Source organism: Humulus lupulus, chromosome 4, assembly GCF_963169125.1.
Source record: "Humulus lupulus chromosome 4, drHumLupu1.1, whole genome shotgun sequence".
Taxonomy (NCBI): domain Eukaryota; kingdom Viridiplantae; phylum Streptophyta; class Magnoliopsida; order Rosales; family Cannabaceae; genus Humulus; species Humulus lupulus.
This window is the reverse complement of record NC_084796.1, coordinates 13322180-13333443: the sequence shown is the minus strand read 5'-3', so window position 1 is coordinate 13333443 and position 11264 is coordinate 13322180. Positions and strand designations below refer to the sequence as shown.

Genomic DNA, 11264 nt, shown 5'->3' with positions numbered 1-11264 from the left:
AAGCAACTACATTCGAAATGGTTTGTTCCAAGAGTACGAGTGACCTTATATCTCGTTTGACCATCTCGAAAATTTCCAACATTGAAGATAGTATGATTTGCATGATCTTCATAGCTGCTAATGAATTACGCATTTTCTCTTTTGATTTCCGATTCCCCTTTGTAGTACATTTCTCAGGTGTAGAATTTTGCACACTGATCATAATAAATACTAAGAGCATTTGAGGATGGGAGATTGGGGAGCGTGTGCTTCGTTGTAAAGTCATTTTCTCTTTCGATGTGCCTTATTTTTGTCACCGCGATGTCAATGGCTGTAACGAACTCACGTAGGGTGTATCTCTTCAAAAGGAATTTTTTTAGGCAGAAATTCATTGACTCGCAGCGTTGTGTTGTTCTCATTCCAGCAACAAACTGCCCATGGAGGTAGGTTTCTGCCCACATTCGCTTTCTTCTGTATTGGAGTTGGCACCATTCGTTGTCTTCCATTTGATATGTCTCCATCAACTCTTTCCATTTGTTCTCAAACACCTCGTCATTGTAGTATGAGTACATCAAATTATTGAATGCTTTTGTGAATCCAGGATCATTACCAGCCCTAGATGCATTTGTGCTTAGATGCCAAGCACATAATCGATGTGTGAATTATGGGAGTATTTATTTTATTGCCTCACGCATTGCATTATCCCCGTCAGTGACCACGACTGAAGGTTTTTTTTTATGGTGACATTCTAAGAATGCTCTTAGCATCCATGAGTCAGTCTCCATTTTTTCATTTACGAGCAACGCAAACCCAAAAACACAAGTTGAGAAATGGTGGTTGACACCCATCAAAATGCACAATGGCTTGTTGTACGTGTTGGTCATGTACGTTGTGTCAAATGGTATCACATCCCCGAATGCCCGGTAGTCAATTCTTGCAGTCCCGTCGGCCCAGAATACGTTGGCGAGTCTGTTTTCTGTGTCAGCTTGGTGGTACACAAAAAAATTTGGATCTCGCGCAGAAAGACAATCCAAGAATCCTAATGCACCTTCCGCATCAGTTTCTAGTTTTTCTTCCCTAATTGCTCCTGCTACTCTATTGTACACATCTCTGACTTGACATGGAATTCTTTCATAACCTCCCGACTGCATAGCAATATGGGACATAATCTGAGAATTTTTTATCTCGACTGAGTTCATCGAACGAACTTGTGCAAGCAAACCGTCGGACACCACACGATTATTCTTGAGAAATTGCAACTCAGGGATCGATACCATTTCATGATTATGTTCGTGGCTGAATTCTTTTGCCAACCATAAGTCGTTATCTTTCATGTGAACCACTCTGAGAGCTGCCTGACATCCAGATCTTGTGATTGGTCTTGATCGTTTTTGGCGATTGGGCATATTCACCTATTCACTCCGTCTATAATCTTCTCTTGTACAAACCCACCTTCTCATTGATACTACCCCATTTCTTCTCTTCACGTCATCTAACCTTTTGCCAAACCCCATCCACTTTGCATGTATTTCATAGAACGACTCCCACTTATCAACCGAATCTAGATACTTACCAACAATGTCCATTTTTTCTAGTTCGTTAACTATTTTAGTTATATTTAACTCCTGTGTTATCGAAGCCCACTCAGGATTTGAACTTGTATCAACGTCTACCATCTGTAAAGAAATTGTAAAACTTCTTAAATTTACCATGTTATATTTTGTTCAGTTTAAATTATATATGGATTATGGAATAAACGCATTTATTATTGGGCATTTGACACGCTATTGTGATTGGGCTACATCTTTAAATGAAAATGGGCCCAATTTATGTGTGTTGTACTTTTAGTAATACCCATATTGCTAGGCCATGAATAGTTGGCAAAAAATGATATTCAAATGTACTTTCAGCCCTTGGTATTAATATAAAAACTTATATTTTTTGACAATGGTTTTGTGTAAGTAATAATGTGGAATTGTATCAAATCCTTAAACATTATCCAAAAAAGAGGACTAAAAAAATAGACAAATGAGATTTTATTGATTTATCATGAGTTGTGATTTAGCAACTTATTTGAACACTATCATTAGAAAATTTGTTTTTTTAATAAATTATTGTCTCATTCAAGATTCTTTTAATAAAATGTATATTCTTTATTTAAAAAAATAAAAAATCAGTAATTGTGACTAGACTACATATATTACATATGTATAACTTAATAATATTGTGATTTCATAAAGCCACACGTATGACTACATAGATTTAACTACGGATAATATCATCATTATACCACCAACATATATACACGTTTATGGAGCACTATAATCTTTACTAACATGTACAAATTATTTTTCGTTAATTAAGACTTAGATTAAAATAAATAAGAATGTATCCACATGCATGATTCACAAGTAAGAATACATTTCCAGTTAAAAAATTCGTATATTTAAAAAATAAATGCATGATACATACCTTCATAGATGTTGTAGTGTTACTTGTAGTGGTTCCCTAGCTTGACTACTTATCATGTAAGATGACTGTTTTATTAAACAAAACATTGCATTAGGAAGGATATATAGATAGATTGCTCAACAATTTAATTGAAAATAAAGAATGTATTAGGGTGAAGAAAAATTAATAGTTATTAAACAGACCTTGAGATCCTAACTTTGCTTAATATACATGCATTGCCATATCTATTTGATAGATACGAAACTCTAGAGCATCATCATCAAAGAGAGTTGGAAATATGTCTTCCAATTTTGTTAATTTTTATTTTTTGTAATGAAAGTGTGTTGATGGACTTGTGATAAACTCATGCATCGTAGCTACCACCTTATAAATTGACTTGTGCGGGGAAGGTTAGGTTATGCAATTAAATGCATATCTTTAATACAATAACTAATGACCATATAAAACATTAAATTTGACAGTTGAATCATGGATGTAACTACACTAATATTTTCTTGCAGTTTGCTTCCCTAACCCTATTTTATAATATGTGAAGGAATTCCCTTTATATATATAAAATCATCATTTAATGCTTAAAAGTGCACCTGAGACTAATCACCTAAATGGACACACACTTAAAGTAGATGTGACAATTCTTAAAGAGAAAAGTCAGCAAGTTTCTTGAATAAGTAAAAACACTTTTCTATGTTATAAAGCTTACCCAGTGCATGCCTCACGGCTCAATATTTTGTAATTAGTAGAAGAATAAAAGGTCAATTGTAATATTTGACTAACATTAAAAGAATACTTCAATCAGTTTTTTTAGTTCCAATTAAATTTCCAACGTTTATCTTTAAAAAAAAAATAGAGTAACCATTTCTACCATTTGAATATAAGTACATAGTGCCATGATTCAGTTGTGCCATTCCTAGAGTATTTAAATTTGAGAAAATCTCTAGGAGTGGTTATTTGAGGCAGTATTAGATTCTTAATTGCATATGGAGGGAGTGACCATGTTCTATGTCTTATTCAAAGGGCCAAGATCTGGTGTGTTCACCAACTGGAAAGTTGCCCATGAGGAGTTCTTAAAGACTGATGACAACATTTTAATCCCTTATCGTTGTTTCGTTCAGGCAGTCAGAGCTTACAACTCATTCCAGATGGGCTCATTTAACCCTCTGAAACAACATTTTGTGGACTGTGGATGGATTATCGATACACACGTTTTCAAGAATAACATTGGTGAAGAAGATGACGAAGGAGTTGAAGAAGAGGGTGATGAGAAGAAAGAGACCGACTTCAACGTGGAGGATGTCAAAGATAGTGCAGGAGGAGATGGGAAAATTTAGAGTCATTCTATTTGTAGTGTATTTCTTTTATAGTAGTTGGAAGTTATTAATATGTATGAATTGAGTGTTCTCTTGTCGTGTTAATTTTTAGTGTTCAGATGATCTACTTGAATGTCTTTTGATAGTAGTTGGAAGTTATTTGTATGGATTTGAAAGTTCTTATTTATGTTTTGTTATATTTTGCCGTTTATGGTGATGTTTTGGATGACTTCTCCTGACTAAATCTTTAATGTTATTTATTTAATGCTATCATGTCTCTTCCTAACAACTTGTTTAAAAAACTCAAGAACACTTCTAAAAAAATGAACAAAAAGTTAAATCATGTAGACAAATATAAAGCAACTTTAATACATTTAATACTCATAAAAAAGTTACAATCAAGATCATTTCCTCCTCATCATTTTAAACCATACGTGGTAACACATAAAAAAGAACATCTAATGATGCCGAATTAGTTATCCTAATGCCAAGGTATTTCCAAATGCATGATATGCATGGATCACCAATAATGGCTTCATACACCATATGAAATGAGTCTATGAATCTTTATTCTAATGCTAATAATTAGAAGTAGTACAAAGGACGAAATTTTTCCATGATATCTCAGTCAATTTGAACAACATCTGGATCGTCAAGGTCCAAGTCGCCCAAGTCAGCAGCCTTCTCAATGTGCTCCTCAACTTCCCTCAGTTTCTCGATGCAAGCTTGTGCAACCTCCACTATGGCGTACAACATGCCAGCTAGCTCTAGAGATGCAAGATGTCCCTTCTTTGCATGCGAACCACCAACACCACGAAGACGTCGGTCTCGAGCTCGGAGTGACTCTTGAATGATGCAATTTGTACATCCACCTGTACCAGCCAAATGGAGACACCTACTACGGATTGAAGCAGGAGTTGAACAACGAACACTTTTCGACCCGGATGGGCTGTTCATCGTCATAGTTTGGGTGGGGGTCGTGAAGTCTTTAGACGACATCTGTAGTGAATAACCACACGGCTAGGGTATACTTTACAACAAGAGTGAAATCTTTCTAGTTTTATATTAGGGTATAGCTGCAATAATCACTTGTTGGTCCATTTTATATCACCACTAGATTTTTTATAATGTATTTTTATTTTAGTAACGTATCAGGTAAAGCCATGTTTGATTGAATAGAAAGATAGGGTTCATGTTGTCTTTTATGTTCAACATAGATAATACTAAGTAACTATTTTAGTCTCAGTCTAAAGTATTTTATTTTCTATCTAGTAAAAATTAAATACGGTATTATCATAAAAGAGGAAATCCTTGCACTACACGAAGCATGCATGAGAAAAGTAAACAAAATAGGAAAACGTGTTGAAAGTAAATTTAGATAACTACTGTAAAGAATATTATATTCAACATATATGATTTCAAAAAAAAATTTGTCTTATGCGTACGATAAGGATATTTTTTATTTTATTGTATGTTTAATTAGTAATTCATTATGTACATCTACTTATAGTTGAATGCATGCATTCGTTATATTATGCAAAATAATTAGATAGATAAAATAATAGCAATAAAAAATATTCTTATGCAACTAGTGTGATTAGTGTGATTAACACCGTCTCGGCGCTCTTTCGAGTGCACCGGCATCCATGCAACTCATTACAGGTGACCGAGGGACTAGTCAGGGTGATTACACAAGATCTGGACTCGTTTCGATTCACCGAGACGAGGGTTCGGGTCAGGAGTGCCGAGCTGGACTCCTTCGGATGCACTGAGTCACGCATTAGTGTGATTAACCAGATCAAAGGACAAGAATCGATAAGGAATTTTTGGCATTCCTTAAAAGTCATGATCTGTGCATAGGCCGATATTATCTGAAAACAAACATTTAGTACACTAAACTACCTTAGAACTAAACATTCAATGCAAAGAAATGAAGTAAATAAGAAAACTTAAAATGACCATTCAATCATACCAAGCAACAGTTATCATTACAAAACTATTATTCATATAGTTGAACCAATTTATACCTCTTTGCGCACCCTGTTATGAGGCTGAATTGACCTCATGCATTCCCTATCCAATTTAAGCTCGTCATAATCACAAACTACATAACTGCATCCAATGAAAATGAAAATCAACTTAATTATTTTCGTATAATAATCACTTGACAGTAATAATTTTAGGAATTATCGAAACTTACGAATCTTGCAGTTCCGGGTTATAGATGAACTCTGCCAACTTGAACATCTGTAAGGAGATCAATGAAGACAACTTGAAAGGCCCTGCTACAAGACCTTCACTTGAGTGAAACTTCTCATAACCTTCCTTCCCCCACTTCTTCGGTTCATCAGGGCGTTTGAAATGGTCATTGCTAGCATTCCGGAACTCATCGATCACATTGGTCAGGTCCATAATGGGAGGAAATCCAGCTCCCTCAGTGTCTTTTTCTGCATTATCTTTAGCAGTATGTTCATCCTGTTTGGGAGGACCATCCACAACCACATTGCTTGCAATGAAGTTCTTCATCTCCCTTGAAACCATTCCCTTAATGACCTCTGGTAAGCCCTCCACTAAGGTAACCAAGGAATCCATTTGACAACACAACTTGGTAACCTTCTCCATCAATAAATTAATAACATCATTATATGAGGTAGACAGACTAGTATCATTGTCATTCAGGACATCCATGAGTTTGATCTGGTATCAACAGACAACATTAGTCAACATAAAATACAAGAAACTTAATAAAATAAAATTAAAAAAAAGGAAGTATAAGAAGGTTCTTACAGTTTTGTACCCACTATAACCACCATTGTGACAAATATGATTCTTCACCCTTTTGCAAGAAGAATCATTCCAAAATTTAATTGGAGGAACACTCCGGTCAACAGAAAATTTGGGGATATCAATATGGTTAAAGTATAGAAGCTATAAAGAAAAATAGATATGGGTAAGTAACAAGTAAAACAATGTATGCAAAGTAAAGATAAATAAAATATGATAAAGTGGATAAGTTAGATATTAAAGAGAATGATTACCTGAAGAAAGGCAGTGCATCCGTTTATGTGATATGTAGAATTAGACTGATACTTGCCAATGGATTTCATTAGCGTGTTGTACTAGTGGTCGGCCCAGTTGTAAGACCGAATCTTGGTGGCATCACTTACTGCATTTATGTAACTGGGTCGAATATCCGGTCCAGCACTAGGGACCAAGATGCTACCAACAATCATAAGAATGAAATTCCCTAGGAAAAAATCATCAGCCAGCTTGTAATTATTAAGACTTTTCTCCAAATATGCAAGAGAGATTCAAGGTTTGCCACTCGAAATCCTAGCCTTCAGATCCTTATCACGGACCATTTCATCAACTTTAATGGGCAAGTTTCCATTCGAAATGTCCATTACACGTTGTAAAATCCTATTCGATAATAAATCTTCTGTCCATACAGATTGAGACAGTTACTACCCACATCAACCCCCTGAACAAGCCACTGAACTAGTGGACTGTACGCATGTGGAAAATCTACATTTAAATAAGAACCAAATCCTGCCGCTACTACCATTGCTTTTTGTTCATTAGATAAGCAACTCACTATCCTAACTACCCGTTCAAAGGAACATCTTGTGACTATGTCATGTGAATCAACCTCTATACAAACCTCATCTTCTCCAAACTTGTTAGAAGAAGTTGTATTAATTGCTTTTTTTTTCCCAGACTTGCTTGGGGAGGCTGTATTGAAAGCAGCCCTCCATTTCCCAACCAGCTCCTTCTGCATCTACACGACACCAAATAATACCATTAATCATTCCTAATAAATAACACATAAAAAAATTCAAAGTGTGATTATATTCCAAGTACAGTATCATACCCCAACGAGCTGAATTCGATTTTGCTCTCTTATAGTGGCCTTCATTTTTTGGGATGTTTCTGCTGCCATTTTCTCAATTGTAACACTCCTAAGATAATAGAACATAGTAAACATTAAATACAAAATAATGTGGCCAGTTAATCAATACTCAACAGACTAATTGAAAAAGACACTAGTAACAAATACCCACATTAAATCAGTCACATTGTCCTTCTTAGCAGTGACCCTTTCGTTCTTAACCACACCCTTCTTAGCCACCTTATCATTACTAGTCACAGCACCACGCTTTCGTTTAATCGTCATTTGAAAATAATCAATCAGTTATGACTAGCACAGGGATTCAGGCAACAACTAATTAATTTAGCCTGCAAAAAGTCAAGAATTAGCTCCAAAATTAAGGACAATTCTACTTGTAAACTTATACAACCTCTAGTTCATATAATAAATTAATCCTCACTGTTTTATTGGAGCTGTCAGCATTTAAAAAAAAAATATATTAGTTTTTTTTTTTAATAATTTGTCCACAATAAATTGCTACTTACAAAAGATACATCTAACAAGTATAAATTACAAGTTAACAACAAAGAGAGGATAAAACAACAATAATGAATATTTGCTAACATTTTAGTGGATATCTTTTATAGTTTTTAATCCTTGCATCAACATGAAGTTGTGAATGTGGAAGTTGAGTTGACTAGCTAAGAAAATGAGCCGAGGCACGAATATAGGGCAGCCAAAACAAGTTGCAATGGGAGCATTTATGAAGCATTAAGATAATTAGATAGTCTTTCTCTGTTTTCAGACATAGTTTGGAGATTATTTGTTATTTTTAGTCTTGAAAAATGGAAATAAAGAGTAAGGAGATTATTATTTTTTCTAAAGATAATGGTCCTTCACAGAAAAGAGAAATGAACCTCTGAATAATGAATGCAATGTAAACAATATGATACTAAACATAAAAGGAAAACCAAATCAGTGCTCTAGATAGGTATTAAAGAATAATTTCCACAGCTTATTTGAGAATCATAGGTCCTTGTCAACAAAAATATACATATCTCAAGGCATGATGAGCCAAGCTACACTTAACAAGTTCTATTATTGCTAACAAGAAAAAGCAATGACTCAGTTTTGCAACTCCATTTTGAAGTTTGGACTCATGAAAAATAATGATACCAAGAACAATGCTCATTTGCATCAATTGATTCCTCAAAGTAACAAAACCAGCCTGATGGTTAGCCAATAAGTATTCAGATAAAAAATTTGACTTATGCAAGGAAAAAATATTAACAATTGACAAAGTAACTAATGTGTCATAGGGGAAAAGTTTACAATTTCAATGTGATTTCTATGATGCCCCTAAGTTTATATTATTGGATTTTTCATAAGTAAAAGCAATTTAGGACAGGAACTAGTTAAATGTTCACTTTCAAGTATCTATTTTACTTTGGCCCTAAATTAGTCACTCTACTTGACAATGTATCAAGAAATTTTCTTACTATTGCAAACAAGTAAATGTCAAACACTCAACACAATAACAATAATTAATTAGAAATACTAAATAAACTAGTTTCTACATACATATCAAATCCAACTTAATCTCGAAATCCAGAGCTTGGGTATCTCACGATAAAAAAAAGTCTATAAAATATAATATTAAGTAGTAGTTGTACTTTTTTTAGAGCATTCAATCAAATAGGTTATGTGCATGTTTAAAACTCAAGATATACTATTTAATATCACGCCTATAAATAGAATGATAATAAAATTAGGAGTTCGGCTCATGAACTAAATATACAGTACAGAATCTCTAAACATGCAAAAAGTTTAATCACAGATTATTATTAGGCATATTGATTTAACGTTGCAGAGCTAACCATTTTTGCAAAGTAATTGTCATTGCAATTTTCCATTCATACAAAATCTACTCATAAAAGGATAGTATACTACTTATAAAATAGAATTAAAATTATCAGCTTCAAAATGAATACAAAATGATTATTGATTGGCATGTAGATACCAATATGGTTTTGGTGATACAACACATGCAACAACATTATGACTGAAGTTATTCACCAATGTCCTTAAATTACAAACTCAGGTTTCGTACCTCAAGAACATAAACTGCTAATTTCAGTTCCACTTTCTTTGTAGTGCGTTCAATGACGGAACCCTCGATGCCTATTACACAATCAACCCAGAAAAAATTAGATTAAATAATGACTCGATTTTCTTTCATGAGACGAGAGTGGAAAACGACAAAGAGAGAAGATAATTTTGAAAATAATACTAACCCAGAATTTGTACCCCAGTAACTTCAATATCTTAGTTCAGGTAGGATGTCTTCATGAACCATTTGTTTGATGAAGAACCGAAGCTTTTTTTTTTTAAAAAAAACTGAGTTCCAAATGCAACCTTATATGGGTTCCAAAAAAAAAATAGAAGAAACGGAGTGGTTTTTCTATAAAATAATGGCTGGGAAGGTGACCGGTTGTCAAAGTCATCATTGCACTATTAAAGTTAAGTCATGCTCCTACTAAAGTAGACTGTAACTGCAGAATACTCCCCAGCTGTTGGATCATTAATCCAACTTTCAATGGCCCATATTAATGCAGCATTCATGAGCTTCCACCGTTGGATCATTACAATAAAAATCAATGGCTCAGATCAAGAAGTAGAATGTCTTCCGCCTCCGTACCAAGCGGGATATAAAATTGCTAATATAAAATTTTCCTTCATACTCACAAATCATAGCTAAATAGCTTCCAAAATTTAAACGACTTTGACACACTAATTTCTTCGAAAGATATATGTATAGTCTTACATTTATCAGGAGTGAAAAATGAATACTTTTCTATTTTACTTGTCCCTATATTTTGTTCTCTTGAATAAAGAAGTTGTCTTAATTATCTTTTGTTTCACTATTAGTGGATATGAATATAGCTTAAAATTAAAAAAAAATAATGCGACTAAATTATATTATTTTAAATTGTGAGTACTCTCATTTGTTTATGGATATAATAAAAAAATATATAAAAAACTATGTAGTTATATATAAACTATAAAACTAGGCATGTATAAAAAAATAAAAAATAAAAATTGTGTATAGTTACATATGACTGTATGCATAAAGAACAAAAAACATATAGGATAGGGAAAAAAAGCTACGTATATATAGAAATATATATATATGGGTGTACTCTTAATGGTTACTATCCATGGATGGTTACTTTAATATTAACCATTGGATTAAGATCAATGGTTCATATTTATAGTTGTTAATTAATATTTTTTTGACTAGTTTCTTGCTCCCGATGACGAGGCGCAAGAGAATCACTCAGAAGCCTGGATCTAAAGCTTCTCCGATCGTGAATAGTGCTGGTAAAGATAATCTAAAACAGGTGGAGGTTGAAGATGAGGTGAACGGAGAACCCCTAAAGGAGATCTTTGTAGATACGGTAGATGTTTTTCAAGAGGTGGGGGAGGAGCATTCTCTGGCTACTGGCATTCAGGCCAAATCTGAAATTAATGCTAAGTCCAGGTCGTGGGCGATGAAATCGAAAGAACAAGATTTTCAGGAATTGGCTAAAGATAAATGGTCAAAGTTTCAAGATACTTTTGCTGCTTGGGGGGTGTTC

At 34.0% G+C, this 11264-nt stretch overlaps 1 protein-coding gene and 1 long non-coding RNA gene across 2 annotated transcripts; both read right to left on the bottom strand.

The window, feature by feature from the left end:
* Nucleotides 1-653: 653 nt before the first annotated feature.
* Nucleotides 654-1385, bottom strand: LOC133831905 (protein FAR1-RELATED SEQUENCE 5-like). The gene has a single exon (XM_062262310.1). The coding sequence runs from the start codon at nt 1383-1385 to the stop codon at nt 654-656; it is 732 nt and encodes a 243-aa protein (XP_062118294.1).
* Nucleotides 1386-5560: 4175 nt separating this feature from the next.
* On the bottom strand, nt 5561-6156 carry LOC133828831 (uncharacterized). The gene is made up of 3 exons (XR_009891335.1): nt 5959-6156; nt 5786-5862; nt 5561-5629 (listed from the first exon to the last, which is right to left on the bottom strand). It is a non-coding gene; the product is annotated as an uncharacterized LOC133828831 (long non-coding RNA).
* Between the last annotated feature and the right edge of the window lie 5108 nt (nt 6157-11264).